General features: G+C 34.1%; 1 protein-coding gene across 1 annotated transcript in view; it reads right to left on the bottom strand.

Annotated features, from left to right (window-relative positions):
- Positions 1-20,628, bottom strand: part of LRRIQ1 (leucine rich repeats and IQ motif containing 1) — a 117,062-nt gene that overhangs the window by 53,618 nt on the left and 42,816 nt on the right. Inside the window, exons 17-21 of the mRNA XM_080394214.1 lie at positions 18,780-18,899; positions 3,205-3,294; positions 2,375-2,499; positions 1,684-1,779; positions 1,251-1,336 (exon numbers count right to left, since the gene is read on the bottom strand). Coding sequence (XP_080250340.1) covers positions 1,251-1,336; positions 1,684-1,779; positions 2,375-2,499; positions 3,205-3,294; positions 18,780-18,899 — 517 coding nt within the window. The remainder of the gene's footprint in view (positions 1-1,250; positions 1,337-1,683; positions 1,780-2,374; positions 2,500-3,204; positions 3,295-18,779; positions 18,900-20,628) is intronic.

Raw genomic sequence — 20,628 nt, 5'->3', positions numbered from 1 at the left:
GCAAATTTGATATGCTCAATCAGACATTTATGACTGGATTAATTACTACTAATGTAAACCAGAGAGCATATAGAAAAAAAAAGATGATATAACCTAATAAGCTCTATTCATTTAAAAATGATACAGAGGCTACCACATGGAATATATGTAAACAACTCAGCTACACAGCAGATATTTACTTCTTTTTTTTTCTAATGTAACATGGTAGGGCATCATGGGAAGCTAACAAGATTTAAATATAATAACTAAACTCCTATCCATTTTTTCTCCTTTAACAATAAAACATAGTTTGCTGATTACACGCCTGTCTCCACCCTCCCCCCCTTTTTTAAAAAATATAATTTAAACTAGAGATTTTTTTTTGTCATATTTACTTTTAGGAATGATTTTTAAAGTAGAACAAAATATACAAAGAAATATTTTTCTTAACTTTATCTGTAGGCTGAATTTTTTCCCTTTGAAGAGCAAAATGCCTTTCAATATTTTCAACATTTAATGCAGAAGAGATTTGCAAAGTTATACAAAAGATGAAAATTAACTGTAGCTTGTGATAGAATTTTTTTTTTAAAAAAAAAGTAAATAAAGAGACACTTTCCAAAGACTATTTAGAGTTAGGTCCTGTTGCCAATCAGGCTCTTACATATGTGAATGTTTCTTATACTAGCAGTATGTTCTTAATATTTTTATTAACGTATTCCATTAGTATATCATACTAACAGTTAATGATTCTAAGAAAGGTTCATTGATATAAGAAGTATCTGAGAAGAACCAGAAGACAATGACAGAGAAGCTGGATAAACACAATCTATTTCCACAATGCATATTTAATATAATAAATATGACTTCATTTCATATGTCTCTAAATGTCATTTTCATAATAATTCCAGCCTAAGTCAATAATTTTAACCTGATATTCGCCCAAGAGGAAAATACAAGCAGCACAAAATGCAGACATATAAATTCCATATCTAGAAAAAGAGATACATGAACAAAAAGAAACAAAATTTCTGTTTAGCATAGTTGTCACATACTCATCTTCAAAATACAGTAGAAAAATTTTAAAAATCTGAATATTTTATCACTGTAACAAGTTGATCTAAATTGAGTTGCTTTTACTGAATCACACTCCACCTTTATTCAAATTAATGTTTAATGTTGTGCAGGCAAACTTCTTAAGAGAAAGACACTATTTTGAGATTTAAGAGTAGAAAAGTTTCATCAATATAACCATTTTTAAACTGTTGACTTACCTAAATTTTTATTACTGTATTTCTGGGGCTTCATTTTATGGGACCTCTTCAGCATTAGCTGTGCAGTAGAAATATCTTTAAAACCCCTAGGGGAAGAGAATAACTTACTAAACATTTCACATGTATTATGTTACACCAGCTGCATATTATTGTATAATGCACTTTTCAGAAAGAATACAACGTGTATAGTATTTCTTATGCATAGCATGAAACTTATGAAACTTTCTGAATTACACAGATAGCTGCAATGCTTATCTTAACATTACATTATTGCAACTGTCTCCCAGACACTTGTAGATGTGATTAGAGTAATTTTTACTTTGGTAGAAAACAGAGATTCTTGAAAGGTGGAACTTAAGTAACAGCAAGCAACAGCCAGCTATACTGTATCTAGTCCTGGAAATCACTAAGTAAGCAAAATAGCTTAACATACCATTCTTCTAAAATTTTCTCTTCTTTTTCAGACATGAATGAAAATTTCTTTCTTCCCTTCCAGTCAGAGAGCTGTGACGTTTTTCCCTTCCTTGACCTGAAAACAAGTACAAGAGTGGTACTGAAAGGTAGGTAAAAAAGAAAGGGTCTCGGATGATTATTTTGCAGCCTTTGTTATTCTGCAAGTTGTTTGTGCCTTTTAAAGGCACTTTTGAAGCTTGGAAATAATACAAAAAAAATCTATTTTAATACTCCAGGAAGGCTTTATCTTGGAGAGTAATAAAAGTCTGCCATCAATTTGAAATGTTTACATTTCAATTACTTGATGCATATTTCAGTCCTTTCTCTCCAAAAGAATGCAGCTGTGTAAGAAATCCCTTTTAATCTTTATCTAGTCTTACGAATCTCTATTTCAACAGCTATGTTATGATATATGTGAAAAAATATAATTTTTATGATTTATAGTCAAACCTAGATAAATCAAAATACACATATATATTATATTCTTAATTCTGGTAGCCAATGAAAAATGACAACTGATATTTGGTTTTAACAAGTAAATAGCTTTTATCTCCCGTAATATATTAACCAAAAGTAGCAAAAGCATCAGAAAAGCCTCAAGTTCTCCTAATTGATTTTTGTAAAATTCAAACGAACCAAATAAAATGAAAAAAATATATTATTTGACTTACCTGCCATGAAACTGGCTATTTTCTGCTGAATATGAATGTGATCTTTTAACACACTGCCAGGTGTCCGGTGGGGACAATGACAAGCTATTTGAATGTTCACTGGAATTTGAAGGCCTAGAATACTTCTAAGTAAAAGAAAGAAGAAAAATGCAGTTGATGATTCCTGCAAATTTGAATTTAAAATGCACAGGTAAACCTGCACCAGGGTTTCAGTCTGTTACTGTAACAGAAAGGATTCTTAATGGTGACATGCCCATTATAGACCTTACTTTCTAAATTGAGCTAAAAGATTATTTTAGTTATGCGTAATGTCCCCAAATATAATGAATTTATAAGATTCCTTTATTTTAATTGTAGGAAATAAAACATCAGTAATATTACACTTGTAACAAGAAGAGAAAACCCTACCAAAACAAAAAGCTAAAACTTCAAAGTTTAAGAAATAACTAGCAGACATTACAGTTCAATGACCTTTAGCTGTTCTGAAAACATTCAGCTGTTGTCACATAATGCAGATTTTAGTATTTTTAAAGTAGTGTGTCAACTAGCAATTTTTAATCCATTGCCAAATGTACAGATGAAGCACATCATCTTTTTTTTCTGCTACTGTGAAGTAAAGTGTTGAAATAAATCCAAAATAAAGAAAAAACTAAGCAAATGAAAGAAAATCTAAAAGAAAAATTGCATCTGGAGATGAGGAGGAAGTCTGAGACTTCTAAAAGTAATTGTGTTTTTCAAGTCAATAGATTGTCTTATTAATCACCCCAGACTAGCATATCCTTAAGGAATGAATAAAGACTGAAGAGTAAGAAGTTTCTGTGACATGTTACCTTTGGCCAGTCCAGCTTGTTTGAGAGCAGGAGTGTTTTTGAAGGGAAATGGGTGGAATCTAGAATTAGCCATTCCTTCTCTATTGCAGCCTGCATGAATGAGTAAAGTCAAACAATGGACTGACAAAATCAGTTTAGTTTGATCACTTTTGCAAAGTCTCTTTTAAATTGTGATGCATACTGTTTCAAGTGTTTTCAAGTTGTATATCAGAACTGCCACCTGCAGAGCAATCTTCAAACACCTTTGGAGACGCTGTGTTGTATTGTTCTATTTTAAACAAATCAGATTAACAGTATTTGTGGGTTGTGGAGGTTTTGGGGTTTTTGCATTTGTTTTGTTTTTTAAATAAGATGCATCCCTTTCTTCTCAAATTCTTGTAATTTTATCCCAACATTGTTAGTAAATTCAAATTATTAAGAAAGACTGCTGAACTCTGAAAAAAGGCCTAAAGACCATGAACAGCTTTGTTTGCTGTTTTTGACTGAGCATTTTATATCAGATGTAGGTGCCTGACTGTCAAACTTGCTTTTGCTGAGTTGAACTGAAATAGTGAAGAGTTTTCACTGAAATTTGGATTAAAACCCTGAATGCTATATGTACTTATTTTTTCAACTAATTTATTTTTGATGTAACAGAATAATTGGCAAACTAAAATAATAGCTTGCAATGAAGAGAGGTGACTGAATAGGTGCTATCTGTAGTGTCAAGCACTTCATGGCAGAATTCAGTTTTCTTTCATAAAAAGAGAATTTAGATTTTGTTTCAAACTCAACCTGTATATGACATTTTTTTTATACATCCTTGAGTTTTTCAACCACGTGTTTTTTCAATATATTCCGATAAGCGAGAGAAGCAAATTACTTCCACACAGCAAGTAAACACCACGGAAGAATTTGGCTCCACTTAAACAGGGCTCAGTCATTCAGGCTGTTCTCACTTCAGCAACAAAGAGTTTGGGGTTCATTCCTTTTAAAATGTCTGATTTATAAAACTGGACTACCTTTCTCCTATTCATAGAATATTTCAGATTGCACTGATTTCTGACCCTAAGAAATTATCCTGACTTTGGATACTTTACTGTGTAGTTTGTGTAGGACTTTGCATGGCCTTAGATTGGTGAACAAGATTTTCCGAGCTCTCTGAAATTCTGACAAACTATATTCCACCTATTTTGAGAAGGTTGCTTCAGGTACTAGTCACATAGTTTGGTGACTCTAAGACCACTTGTTTTATTTATAAGGTAACTGTGAGCCACTATTCTTCCATTCTGACATAGCTTTTTAAAATAAATTTTCAATAAACTCTGACTTTATTTTCATGTCTTAAAAGGGATGCATTCTCACACTTTGACTCCTTGTTTCTGGAATTCTGTATTCTTTGATTACAGTATGATTTGGGTTTTATTCTTTTATTTAATAAATCTGGACAAATTCTACGCACTTATTATTAACAGATAATACCTCTTTACCACTCTTCTCCTTCTTACCATTTCAATTCAGGATAAATATAAAATGTTACCTTTTTACCACACGTCCCCTCTCAGGTGGTCATATGTATTAAGAAATCTATGTAAATATACCGTAGAGCCAGGCAACAAATAAAATCTATCACATTCTGTAACTGTTACATTTACCTACAATCCACTAACTTACCTCTCCTCAGTTATTACTCTTACACTGACAACCATTGAATGGTTGATTAAAAAAAAACAACTCACAGTTAAAATCTATTCCAGAAACAGGTTGTAGTAAATCAAATCCCAAAAGGTGATCATTTAAAGATGTGAAATTGGTACAATTCAGACACAGAAGACTGACAACTTCATATCTCAGCTGAGACACAGCTATGACACATTCAAGTTTTGCATTTACCTGGGGTTTATGGGCAGAACGGTCAAAATGAGTAACTATGAGAAAGGGAGACAATCTGACCAAAAACTTGCCTTGAAATTAGATAATTAGATGTTATTCTTCCTTGAATTTACTCTTCAACTGCACTATGAAAATCATATTTGTAGTTTTTCAGACAAGAATTTTTCACTTGTTTTCTAAGTGTGGGCATGCAATCGAGTCACAGGTAAATTCAATGTCTGTAAAAGATGTGTCTTCTATCTTGCTGGTATATAAAGCTATACAAAAATGGCAAATTTCTTAAGTATTTTTTTCCTCCTCTACTTGCAAAAGAATCAATACAGCTGGGAGAGAGTTACATGTACAATTTAAATGTCAATCAACTTAACTGGTGTGTACAATGATGTACAAGAATCACTTAAGCAGTGCACTGATCGAATCCTTTTGCTTTATAGTTGTACCATAATCCAATTAAAGTTCTTTGTTCCTAATATTTAGGTTGAAACTTTTCTCACAAATATTTTCTTAGCCTAGTGTCTGCCATTTGCTAATTTAATATTCCCCACAGTGTTTTTATTTCTTTCATAGCCTATAAAATGTCTTTCAGTGTTCTAACTGTTGAAAAGAAGTATCAATGAAAATATAAAAGCATGATTCAAAAGTATAAATACACAAGTATAAAAAAAAAAGATAATGATTTATTATTAAGCACATTAGGCACTCCTATGAATTTGTAGTGTATTATGGAATTATATCACACTGTTGTTTGCTTTGGCTAACAAAAATAAACACATAATTGCTTTTCAAATATATGCTCTTCAACTATTTTTATCCCTAGAGATTTTGACAGCACCAAGTTCAAGAAACTGTCCATACCTTTCTCATAAGCACAGTCCTAAATTATAATTAATGCAAAGTTTATGACAGATTTACCAATACCTAAGGCTAAAAACTAGATCAATTTCTTCTGACATTGTCCACTAGAAGAAAAACACACACCCACAATCATCCCAATTACAAAGCAAATAAAACTATAATGTTTAATTGTATGAACTACATAAGCAGTTATAGGCATACTATATTTATGTTTATTTCTAAAGCCAAATTAATTTCTTAATTTCATAAATACTGAGGTATATAACATATCTTTACTCAGGTGTAAATCACATACAATTGATTTAACACACATCATTTTATCTGAAGCTTTTATGTCATCCATAATTCAGTTCCATTGTTTGTTTCAAATCAAAGACTAAGTTTCAATTTTCACGAGCACACAAAACATACATAGACCTTTCTGATTTTTTTTTAAACTTCATAGAAATAAATTCACTTCAAATTACTGTTTGAAACACATTTTTAATACCTGGCAAAGTTTTCGATTTTTTTTTTTTTATTTGGGCCTTTTTTTATGACTTTATGTTAGTTTTCATTTAGCTCTTGCTCAGGACACAAACAACATACTTCCAAGACTAGAAAGAATACAGAAAACCAAATTCACTGTTAAACACAACACAATTATCCCTGATATTCTTCAACAAGAAGGTGTGAATATACTTGGTTTTAGGGTTTTCTTTCTGGATTTTAATAATAAAACTTAGCATTTGCCATTTCCATTTATCCATTAGGATTAAGAACTTTTTCTTCTGAATCAAAAGGCTTTTTTCACCCTTTAAGAATCTAAGCCTGCCAGGGTTCTTCTCTCCCCTTTGATTTTGTAGCTCGCCAATGAACTCTGGAGGCTTAGGGATTGTTTTTCATGGCATGTTGTATTTAAACTTTTTTGTTTTGTTATTCCTTCATTTTTCAAATATTTAATTTATCCCTTTCTTTGCAAAATGTAATGACTGTTTACCATCAAATATTAAACTTCTGTGATCTCAGAAACAGAATCCAATCCTACAACCACCACAGTCAGTGAGAATAGTTCTACTAAAATGGAGACTGAATGAGCTACCGAAAAGCAGAGTTTTAGTGCAAGCATTATTTAAACAATCTAAATCTAGGCGTGTTTTATATGCTCTGGATTATATTCTGGAGCTACATAATAATTTCTGATGATTATACATGTAACTTGGGCTGTTCTGAGTCATACTTAAATCATGAACAAAGAACAGTTCACAGGACACAGTCTTAAACTACACTCAGCTTTGAAGCACTCCTACAAGTAACTGTCCAAACTGGGAATAATCCTGTCACATATTGCCTGTCATCTCTCAGGTCAAGGAGAATCACAAGAGTATAATAAAACCCTAGCCAATTCCCAAACCTGTACTATGGTTGAAGCAGGGGATGCAAGAAGGCATTAACAATAAAGGTTGAAAAGAAAGGCCAGCATTTGTTATGTAACAACTCAGTTCTGGATCAGACCATGTATCTATCTACATCAGTACTCTGCTATGAGAAGAGTTAAGCAGCAAGTGCTTATGGAAAGAATGAAAGGAGCTGGACATGTTGAGGACAATCCTTCCCTCAGTATATTCTTTCAGACCTTGGAAACTGGTGGTTTAAGGACTTTCTGCTAACATCTAGGAAAAGATTCTTTAACTCAAAACAGTAGTCTAACTTCTTATGACAAATATAGTCACGCAGTTAGTGTGCTTGCAAGGTCATTTCTGTGTCAATCCAGAAAGAATGCAAATCATTTACATTTCTCAGAGGATGGTGAACTGCAAAAGGCCAACATGTTGGCTGCCATGGGAGCTGAAGCTACCCTAGGTTTCCAAACACAGTGGACCTCAGAACCACGAGATGAATCATCGTCTGATAAAACTGTGGAAGTATTTTTGAAAATTTGGGAGAACTAACTCTTTATACCTCTTTCCTTTCTTCCTTCACTTCATTGACTCATTCACTGTTTGCAGGATAGCAATGGATTAGCCAGAATTTTTTTTTATTGATATTTATTTAGTGCTTTTATTTATATAGTATCTTAAGATAAAAATAGGAAAATTGCCCTACAGAATTCAAACAAGCAGAACAAAATTAATATCCAAAAATCACTCCGAACTCAGAGTCATGACTGGCTCCTGAGCATTACATTAGAATAGGAGGAATGGTGGATGGGGGTTGGGGAGCATCTTTTATTAAGAAAAAAAATATTTCCACATTAGAATTTCACAGAAACAGTGTGTGGAATTCTTTGCTTTTAAAAAAAACATTCACCTCCCAGTTCCCCTGCCTGGTTTTGTCTAACCTGTTTTTCTGGACTTCTGTTCCCCACGGTGAGGCAGCCCATTAGTGGCATTTTCAGTCAGAATGGCCCTTTTTCAACAAGATTTCACTAAGTATCTTCCCTTTCTAGATTCAAATTAGTTTTTAGTAAGAATAATATGTAATATGAATAAATAAATAAATAATTCAGAATTAAACTTTCCACTAGTTTTCGCTACAGAATACAAGTTTAAATAAAGTTCTTCAGGGTGATGTCCTTGATTTCTACTTTCCTAGTTTTTGGTGAGTATATTTGAATAGCACAGTTAAAATCTAGTTCGCTCCAAGAAAATAAAAAAAAAGTTAAAATGAAAAGACAAGTGAAAGCTAGTATTTTAATCCAAGGCAGAATGTTCAACAGCTTTCTATGAGTATTTCAAATAAACTGACAAAATTTCTTCTTGGGCAACATGCCACATGAAGAACTATTTTTTCTAGCGTTAGATACCTTGCAGGTTAAATAATTGCTCAGACTGGGAGAAGGAGTGGCCAGGCAGAAGGATCATAACCCGAAGGTTAACCCTGTGGATATTCACAACAGAACAGGGCATACCACAGCCAGCCATGCTGTACTGTCTTTCATTTGGCAGAAAGCTGTAACTTTCTCTCTTGGTTCATGGCAAATATATTTAACTCTGTGGCATATTTTGTTCAAATCCTGTGCTACTGCAGGACAACATCTTTAATTTCTTTTTAAACTAAACTTCATTTCTGCCAAGGCCCAAGTATTCTTTGCTAGAAATGTCTTCTCTAAGGGCATAATGAAATTTTAACAAACTTCTTAAGAAATCACAAATTTTTAGCTCTTATAGCTGATACAAAAGGACCAGATCGCTTTTCTATGCTCACTTACATATTGATAGACTGCGACCAAAAACTTCTTTAGAAATTAAAGATCTAGATATTTTTGTGTATTTAGCCTTTTCTTTCATCCAGTCTTTTCAGGAATCAGATTACTCTATGGGCTAGCTTTTCTGAGAAAATAAAGTTCACGTGTAAAGCTTAGTTCAATGTCAGGAAGTTAAATGTCAGTTCAGGCCCAGACTTTCTAAAAAACTTCCAAAGCTAAGACAATATCAAATATGATCAACCTTAACTAAATCATCTATTAGTTGCATTATTATTCCATTTCTAATGCCACAAAAATTCAGTCTTAATTTCCACCATTTTAAAACTATATGTAAATGTATTGATTTGAACTATTTTATAAAAAACTGTATACAGACGTCTTTTTAATTAGACAGTTTAGTGAATATACATTTCATAGAAAATGGATCTCTGAACTCCAAGCAGTAGGAAAAAATAATCTTTTTGTCTGGGTTTGTCTTTCATGATTTTTCATATATTTTATGTGGTGAAGATAAATAGGTTAGCACCCTAATAAAGGTTATTTTAACCTTTGGCAATGCTTCTTTTTCAACCCTTTCTTTATATAAGACAACAGAATTAGGAAAGAAAGCTGGGCACGGCTACATTCTTATGACTGCTAAAACCAAACAATTTTTTAAGCCAAAAATAGTAGTGAGTATCATATGTATTCCAGAGAAACATCACAACGATTAATTGATCCCAAGAGATCTTACAGACTTACAAAAGCTGGTTAATTATTGGAGTACATTCTTGTAAGAAAATCAGAGGACAAACATAGTTTTGTAGTTGTCCATTTATAAGAAAGATATATTAACAGTTACTAGAAAAACACTCTGTTAAGAAAAACATTCAAGAAAATTTTATGGAGGAAACTTTTATCCAAATGTCTTTTTTCCAAACTGTTTAATAAACTCAGAAAGCTAACCGTTCTCTCAAATTCTAATGCATATCTATAAATTCAATATATGTATGTTTTTCTAAATACATAATACTAAAATTATGAAAATAATTTATTTCAGAATATAAAAAACTAAATGAATAATGACAATTTCAGTGACCCTGTAAGTTTTCGTTCACAAAAAAGTTTGAATGTATACATATGTAATTACGTCTCCAAAAGTCTGAATCTTATTGTAGTTGATGCCAGTCATTCGTGACCTACATGACCCAAACTTTTCTAGACATGCATTTTTGTCTTAAGCCTGACAGTGTTCAAAGGAAGCTCTGGGTCCTACATCTTTTTTTGAATACAGGAATAAAAAATACAGATGGGGTGAATGGTAACCTCAGCTTCAGAGGTTAGACATAGTTCAAGTAAGTATCAGAAATGTATGCTTCAAAAATCTTTTGAGATGTATACCCCCACTCATTTCAATAAACATCAGGATACTGGCACCTTCGGGCCACCCCTCAAAATGGCTCTAAGACCCCAGATGCAGTCTTTCCCCTTTAAAATGTCACAAGTCTTCAGGTCTTCCCCACTCTGACTCTGCCACATTACACAAACTTTAGGTGGTACGTCCCTGTAATCGTTTTTCCAAGTTCTTCTACCTCTGTAAAAACAAATAAAACTTTCAAGGGGCAATGAATTAAAAAAAAACAAACAACCAACAAACAAAAGAGCTAAGGGACCCCTCATCCCCACACCTTAAATACTGCACATTCAAAGAATACACAGTTTCAAAGGAAGATAACCCCAAATGTTCTATCAAGTTTGGGGACTGAATACTAAAAACACCATAGAAAAGAAAGCCGTACTTTAGCTTGAAGTTTTGTCAAAAGAAGGAATCTCAGGCAGAAGCACAGGGTAACGAAAAGTAGACTAGTCACAAGTTTATAGTCATCTAGCCTTTAATATATTTCAAAATTCACGTCAGATGAGAAATTTGATTCAAGACAACTTTTCCTTTTTGTTTAAAAGTCCCTATTTCCGAAATAAGAACAAAAAAGTATTTGGAAGATAAAGAGCAAAGGACGACTAAGTTGTAAGCATATATTTTTTTTGAAACTGATAATAAAGAATCTCTAATTACACTAAAAATGCATAATTCTAAAGAAGATACGTCTTAATCATCTCTCAGCTTTACTCATACTCTTCTTATACATTCCTAGCACTTTAAATCTTTTGGGACCTGCACTGCTACACTCGGGGAAATTCAAGACCTTCAGAATCTGGTTCTTTGGATTGGTTTCCTGTTGTAAACTCAAATTTGTGAAATGATCAATAGCTATTGCTATTATGATATAAAAATAAATTTTTCCAGTATTTTCCATAATAATAATAATAATAAAAAAGTTAAATTGAACACCGGAAGACGGTTTTAACAGTATTTAGCATTTAGGATTCCTTAGCCTACTCCATTCAAGGACAAACTCGACAAAGTTAAAAAGCTTTTTAGCTAAATTAAGATTGCTTTATAGGGTATATTTTTGGTTTTCTTCCTCTTCTGTGCTTCCACTATTAGAAATTCAAGAATTGCATGGCAAAGCAAGTCCATTAGAACCCTAGATCCTTTTCTGTGGTGCTGCTTCCTAGACAGTCAGCCCCTAGCTAACAGTGTTGCATGGGGTGACTCTAGCCCATATATCAGACTGCACTTACTCTTGTTGAAGATCATGAGGCTTTGGTCAGCCTGTTATCTAGCCTGTGCAAGCTCTAAAGAACACCCTGATCCTTCAGTATGCTGACTGCTGCCCCCAATTTGGTATCATCTGCACACTTACTGAGATTGGACTCTGTTCCATCATACAGGTTGTTAACTAAAACATTAACTAATTTGGTCCCCTACCATCTATGATGGGTTCCATTAATTGGATTAAAATTAATTCTGGATAAAAAAGTCCACAAGTTGGATTTTGCATCACAGAACACAACTGTTTGAGACTGGTAGTCCAGTCAATTTGCCATTTACCTTACGGTCTACTTGCTCAGCACATACCTCAACAAATTTTGAGAACAAGACTCTAGCAGACTGTCAATGGCCTAGCTAAAATAAAGGCATGCAATAAGCACTGTCCTCCCCTTATTCATAGTACCAGTCACCTTGTGACAGAAAGCAATGGAGTTGATCAGCCTTTGGTAAACCCATGCTGGCTGCTCCTAATCACCTTCTTTCATGGGTTGAGAAATGGCTTCTGAGAGCATTTGCTCCACAGCCTTCTCAGGAACTGAGATAAGTTTGACTAGCCTCTAGTTCCCTGGATCTTTCTTCTTGCCTTTCTTGAAGATGGGTGTGATGCCTGTCCTCTTTCAGTCACCAGTAACCTCTCCCAGTTGTCACGAATTTTCAAAGATGATAGAGAATGACCTTCAAAATGACAACAGGCAGCTTGTTCACACCCCTTGGATGCATCCCATCTGTTCCCTAGGACTTATTATATGTTCAGGTGAGCTAAGCTGTACTGTGTTTGGGTAACATCTGCTATGCTCTAAACTAAAAAGGATAAGCTCCAGGCAATGTGATGTGTATGAATTTAAGTGTGGAGAAGAAAGGAAGCTGACATCTCACTTTCCTCTTTTTCTTCAGAAGTACTGCTGTTTAACTCAAATACAATATTGGCTGCATCAATGGCCTGTTCTCACAGAGTACAGACAAGTCAGTCCAGAGAGCTCCTGAAATTTGTAAATAGGCATTACTAAACAAAAGATAAATCTTTTTCAATGGAGATCAATGTATGTGGACATGCTAAATATCAGACATTTTGCGAGATCCTTTAAACACAATCTATATTTACACTAAAATGTCAGTTTTAACATTACATAAAAATTAAAGAACTCAGGGAAGTCATATTCAATGATATGAGATTCTTAGCTCAGCTTTCAACAGACTCCAGATGCAAATGTACTTACTCATGGAGAAGAGCTGATGGCTCTGTTATTACTTCCATTTACAAGGATATAGTTGGCTTCAAGTGATTTTCCTTTGAGGCTACAGTAATGAATCTAAAACTCCACAAAGACATTTTTTCACTTTTATACATTTTTCCATTGCTTAGCTTGTATATTCAATTCTGATGCTTGACTTTGCCTTTACAGAACTAAGACTAGGAAGTATAATTAATGTCATTGATATACTTTGATATGTCACACAAGCTAAATATAATTTAGAAAAACACTATACCATTTGGCTAAATAAAGGCTCCAAATGGTATCTTTAGTGTCATGCATTATTAGTGGGCTTTCCTTTGGAAAGTATTTGTTTAAATCTAGCTATTTAACCAAGAATTAGGCAGAGACAAGCCATGAATACAGCTTTTGTTTAAAAATTAAAAGCATTTCAGGTGGCATCGAGAACTGAGATCTCATGGTGGAAGCCCGAAAGCCATCAGGCCACATTCTGAATGAGCTGTGAAGCTGCCTCAACTCCTAATAGCTGTGTTTGTGTTTATTTTATCAGATACTGACTGCAACAATCTACTTCCAAGACCAGGATATCTATCAGATAACTAGAAAACAGGATTTCAGCATTTTAGATATGTGTCATTGATGAAAGAGGAAGAAGAGATGCTTTATGTATCTGATGATGCCACAGACTGAGAATGGCATGCGATTCATTAACATAGCAGCTGAAGAAGCAGGATCACATCAAGAGACTGTTGATACACACACATTGAAAACATTGATCTTCTAATGTGTTACTTAGGAGAATTTTTCTCCTTTTTAAAAGAAGAGGATGGATCTAATCAAATTTTCATGACAATTTTTTGCTTTTCTACAACACTAACCTTATAAGAAATTTGACGAAAAAAGGATCATATTCTTTGCAGTATACAATATAGAAAGGGTGGATTCTGATCTGACATTTATAAGCAATTACAAGAGCTAGACATGTGTAAGAATGTCAAGATACAAGAAATGTTATGGGGACCTTCTAATCCATAGGCTACATTTATTTCCTGGCACTAGCAAGAAAACAGCAATCACTGTCCCAAGCCCACAATCACAAGCTCACAGCCTGAGACAAACCACACCATGAAGGATTATCTGAAAAGAAAACAAAACACATTGTAAGTGTCTAGTTTGGATACGTGATAAGCATACTAAAGATGGGAGATGTAAAGAAATTATTCTAACTGCTGTTTGCTTTTCAAGAGTAAAGTATGCACATGAGGTAGTTCATACTTTGCACCTCTGAAAAAAAGAAGAGGAAGGGGAAAAACAAAAAAGGGGGAGGAAGGGGGAAGAAAAAAGGGGAGGAAGGAGGAAGGAAAAAGGGGAGGAAGAAAAACCCTGCTACATAGCTGCCATGGAAGGCAAGCAAAAAAAGTAGAAATGACTATGTGTCTGAGTGTGGATATGTTAAAAAATGTGAAGGAAACTCCTGCTCAATAATTTCAAAAGCTGTCAAAAAGACTGTGATTTTAAAGTTCTACATAATCAAGTTCAGAAGCAGAGCAACACTGTCTCAGGGCAAAAGATTTATTCTCTTTGATGAAGGAAGCAGTGACAGATTTCTTTTTAGTTTGGTCACAACTTAGAAAGCTACTTCCTTTTTGAAAAAGTATGACTACATAGCTGTAAACTAAATTAAAAAAATAATGAAGTTTTGAAAAATACAGTACTTGCTTTCTTGTGCCATGTAACCCTCAATATTGATATTTATCTTGATGAGAATAAAAGATATGTTCATCTGCTGACTTACGGTAGGAAAACAATAATTTATTCAATGGTTACCGTTCTGACAAAATTGTCATAAAACTGATCATATTCAATTGTTTCAGGCTTTCTGACACACTGACAAGTTCAGTCATTTTGCACTTGGCTCACAGGATATTCTCATCAAGAAAACAACAATGCTGACTGTTACATGGTACAGAAAGTAAGAGCTGTGTCAAGCAAATGTGTTGTCAGATTTTGTCCACCAGAGGTAAAATGAGCTCTGCCTTGTAGATCATTTGCTACATGGATGGACTGCTGATGAAAGGTTGCCTTAAGATCAGCCTTCTGGACCATAGAGGCTGGAATTCTTCAGAGTCCACATGAAAGACATGAAAATATCACTAAATACCAGGCTCATACTTTCTAAGACATCTGTTGGCCAGATCTTTTATCTCATCTAGGATAGCCTGTTTGACATTGCACAATACAACAGACAAAAAACACTACTGCCATCAATTGCCTCTGAATGTCTTTGGCAACATATGGTAGCTGACATGAATACAAGAAAGTATCAGTAATTGTTCAGGTGAAATGATTACTAGTCATGCTATTCTGAGCAAGATAAAGGCTCTTCCTCCACCTCAATCTCATGCCATCCATCTTCCATGTGATATGGATTTGGCATCATCTTCTATGTGATATGGTGCCAAACTTGGACTAAAAATATACCACTGCTCAACATGCATAAATGAAGTAAACAGAAGATCTTTTGCAAAGACTAGAGTTTTCCACATGCTGTTTTGCAGCTTCACCTTCCAGAGAGCACTGAGTACGCTGAGTTTATAATGAAGATATTAAACAGCAATTCTGTGAAGACTGGTGCTTAATGACTCATTGCATTGTGGTATTTAAAAATGGTTTAAATAGGTGTTGGCACACTAGTGATTTTGTAGAATTCCAGATAACACTGAATAAAATCATTATGACTGAAATCTACCTTATGCTGGTATTAAAAAAAAACAAACAAACAACAACAACAAAAACCAAAACCCAAACCACCAAACCCCAAACAATGACTACACCACAAAATAGTGGACTACTCCAAAAAAACTTTTGGACAAGATTTAATACATTTGTATTGGTTTGCCATAAGGAAATGTTTTTCTGCCCTTCTCTCTCATTTCACTCACCCTATCAAACAGTAAAATCTGTACAAAATGGCGTGCAGATACTTTTCTCTTCCTTCACCCCTAGCATATGGGATCTCTTAGCCCAGCAATATGTATTCCTCCCTACATGCTTGTTTGAGACCCAACAGATAGCCACTGATGTCATGTACCATTATTTAGCTCTGCTTCAGCTCTTTCCTATGAAACACCGAGGCCAGAAAGGAGGGAATAGGAAGTAAAAGACTGTTCCCAGCTTCTGCTGCTTGTTTCTGCAAAAGTAGAAAGTCCATGTGACTTGGCATCACCCACCTGCAGAGAAGGAAACAGCTAAAGACACATGGAATCAGGCAATCTAGTACTGAAGATAGCTAGTCTGGGCTAGGCAGAACAGAGTGTATGGCCATTACAGTTAAGCCACACATTTCTCACAATCAAACTCCAGCACAGACAAGATATACGCTTGAAAATAAGAAAAAAAAAAAAAAAAAAAGAGGAAGGAAAAAAATGTGATAAAATTGCAGAGTATAATTCTAGTTGGAGCCATTAATCTTGAACACCGACATGCTCACTCACTGAACACAGTATATACTTCATGGGCACACACACAGTAAGTTTATCACATACACAGCTCTGTAGAAAACAGATGTTCTTATATTTTTCATGACAAGAAGCTAAGGTAACTTACTTGACATCAGTCCCCAGTTCAGCAGTGCAAATTAAAATGCCAGCTCATGGTTCTCCTATCATCATCTGAACCTAAACACTTTCTCTGAGAATTGCTCCCTAAACCCATTTCTTTTGTAATAAACTCAATAACAAGTAAAAAAAAAAAATAAAAGAAGAAATGTGTGGCAACACCAGAGGGTGACACAGTGCAAACCCCTCTGAAATAAGCTGGCCTTTTTTTCCTGCCTTCCCCACTCCTTTCTTTTCTTGCTGGCCTCAGGAGCACCTGCCCACAAGCAATTGCCTTGCTGACAGACAGATGGAACAAAACTGCCCATGTAGTTTTAAATTTAGCAATTAAAAAAAAAAAATATCACAGGATTATTTGAGCTGAACAGAGTGAAACAAGAACGGCTCAATTCAATTACAGTATATAAGACTCTGGCCTACTGGCTGAATAATTCAAAACAGGATATTTTCCTTCTTTAATACATGAACAGATACTTCCTTCCTGTGTGAAGAAATAAATCCTCCAACTTTCTGCTTTTTATTATTTTAGAAAGAAGCCAGGGATCAGAAAACATCAACTAATGAGACTGTTCTTTTTTGTATATATATTTCAAATTAAAAAGAAGAAAACCCCAAAATTTAAGCCAGATCTCTATGTTTACACACACACATTTCCTGTCTACCAAACGATGCCTGGGACTCCTGCCTTAAACATTTTGCATGTTCTTACAATAAGACAGCAATACTTAAAATGAATGGTAAAATAGCTGCTGAAAGGGAGAAGGAAAAAAAGAATACTCCAGGACATCAAGTCATTGGTAATAATTTCATACAAAGGCCAACTATTTTCTAAGGGAGAGGGGTGGTAAAAGAAGGCTGATACTCAGATGACCGAAGACTGATCAACTGTACACTGCCCTGCTCCTGTTAACAGCATACTTGGTTTCATAACTCTCTATGAGCCATACAAACATGTGGTCATAACCGGGATCTATTCCTGCCAGTATCAGGGCTATCACATCATTCTGATTTGCAAAATTACAGTGGAATATTGACAAATGGCCCTGGCAAAGATGCAGCAGCTGAATAAGCACATTTAGAGACATGGGTTAATGGAAAAAACCCTCTGTCATATCCTCTTAGATCTCAGATGGCCACATTACTATCAGTTTTCTTTGCTTTACCTGAAACCATTAAAAAAAAAATCAGCCAATGAATGTGAACAATTAGAGAAAGCAGGGCTTCAGACAAACATATAGTTAAGTCATCAACAGCCGTCTTACTATGTGTACGGAGTCTAGAACTTCCCACTTAGACTGTATTTTGAGGCTATAAAAGATAAAATTGGTTTAAAGATTCTTTTCCTTGCATACTGAATGACAATACTGATCCTGTAGCCATTTTTATTTTGTACTTAATTATCACTAAATTGAATTTTGAATGTGATGTTATTCCTCAGATTCCTTTGGAGCATGCTTTTATTTCTTAGAATGGAAACTTCTGAACCGATTTCAATCCTTTAAAACTAAAAGTACATGATTAACTCTATATAACTTGGAAAAATTACTAGTAACAATTTCTAGATTTTGTGCATTACAGGCCTTCTAAGTGTGGTTTTTTTTCTGATTTAACTGTCCTCATAATTTACTACTGTATTCAGACTTGTGGTTTTTTTAGCACACCTATAAAACAAAACAGCAGCTTGCTTCACCTCTGGTTTTGGGAGCATGTTTCTTTTACTGGAATACTGCAACACAATCTCAGCTACTTTTTCTATATTTTCAGCTATATTATTGCTCTCATTCTATTATGAAAATGAACAAAATACTCAAATGTTGCTGACATTATGTTACTAAAACACTAACAAGCTGAACATGTTAGAACAAAAGTAGTGTTTCCTTATTTTCATTTGATTGTCCTTTAACTGTAGAAATAGATGGGGTTCTATGGTGGATGTGACATTAACAGCACAGTAACTACCAGGGTATTACAAAGAGCAGGAAACAATTAATCCATGACGAATAAATTTAAATGAGCTATATATATACTAAATGCTTCTTTATTTCTGGACGTCCAACATGTTCATTCTAGCCCTGGTAGTCATTTCAATTTCATTTATTTCCAATACCTACACAATTGCTTAAGAAGAATAATATTTATTTTTTAAATGAAGTTTTCATGCTAATGACTGCACTTACTTCAGAAGATGTGAAATCATCTGCTTTTATTTCTTCATAGTCATCCTCCACTTCATCACTTTTAACAGCTGCAAGAACACTGGCCAGTTTCTTTCGCAAAAGAAAACCCTTCCAAAATGCCTAAACAAAAAATTTAAAGCATGTTATACAAAGCCATAGATCAAACCCAAATCCAGATTCTCTATGTTATCCCATTAGGAAGATAAAACATCTTGGGCCTTGGTTTAATAGCTCAATGATCTGTTTTTTGAACTTTATGTGACATTTAAAACTTCAAGACAAATTAAATGCCAGCATATGTCTAAAGCTCAGAGTACTCAAGAGGCTCTCCCCAAGTAAGCAGAAAGGAATCCTGCAACTCCCTCAACTACAAACCTGGGTCAACTAATTAATTATTTGACAATTCCTTTAGGGACTATTACAAACTGAAAGGAAAGGCTACATAAGAAAAGGCTGAGTGTCAACTTTCAAATTACTGAGAATAAAAATACACTTGTACTAAATGTCTTATAGTTTACAAGTAGCAATTCTTGGAGACATCTCATGCAAGTGACCTAGGTCAGTTACTCTTTCCTAACTGTCGAAGATCTTTATTTAAAAAAAAATATTACCAGTAGGCATAATCATACCTAAGAAAAAGGAACACGTTAGGAATTAAATGCTGGAAAAAGAGGAAGGGTGTAAGGAACACATGTCAAGCCGTAGAATGAGATCCATGAAAACACTTCAGAGATCAAAATGACATAGATGGAATTAAGAAATCTAAATTCAAGACAGCAATTTCCCCTCAAATGAGTGTTTGGCATCACTAGAGTTCAAGATGTCCTAAACATTTAAAACATCATGCAAACATTTTCCACTATGCTGAAAGCTGTAGTGTTGTCCACATTTAATGGTTTTGCAATGAAGGCACTAAAATAGGAAGTGTAAATCTCATTCTGGCTTAACGTTCAGATTATTAATTTTTAGGAAGTGATTGTCTAACTGCATATATTAATGAAAATGTTACTATTTTTACACACAGAATTCCTGATTATTATAAAAATTACTAAAGGTGTTTGAACTGCTTTCCTGTAATTTCATTGTTGTTATTTTCCTACAGATCTTCATAATCATTCCGATAAAATTTTCTGATATTACTGAGTAATCAAATGACAAATATATTTCATTCAACAAACAATTAATTTTTACAAATGCAATTAAAATTAGTATTTACAAAAAATAAAATATAAGAATGGATATGAGACATCTGAACCCCTATAAAATGCACAAAGATAAATAGTGTAAGACTCTTTTCATACTAACTTTGAAAATTATCAGGTGTGAAAAAAAATAAAAGGAAGCACATTTTAATCCCTATATAAATTTGTGAAACTTATCACTTTAATATAGAATAGAGGTCAAATACATAAGTTAAAAAAATGGATTAAATAAATTTATGGAGATCAATTGTTAATATACGAGCTACACACTATACTCCAGAAACGAATTTTAGCTCAACTTCCCAGATAACTGACTGTTGTAATATGATTCTCTATTTGTCCTGTTTCTTAGTACGCACATGTACTAAACATGTTGCTGCTGCCCATTTGTGGAATAGATACTAATGAATTACTTGGATTTTCAGTCTGAAAATGGAACTTAGGCTCCTAAATCACTTTGGCACCTTTGACATTTTTATAGAAGACTTACAATATCAAATGTTTTTAAGTTAACTTGAAAATTGAAACCCATAAAGTTCCATTTGCTTAAAAATGCAGAACCCCCCCTGAACCCTGGCAACTTGACAGGTAAATACTATATCTGGTTGGCAAACTAAACAGTCAAGGCATCGACTTCAATTCTTGCA

Source organism: Falco punctatus (assembly GCF_963210335.1).
Source record: "Falco punctatus genome assembly, chromosome: 6".
Classification (NCBI taxonomy): Eukaryota; Metazoa; Chordata; class Aves; order Falconiformes; family Falconidae; genus Falco; species Falco punctatus.
This window is presented reverse-complemented; position numbering and strand designations above follow the sequence as displayed.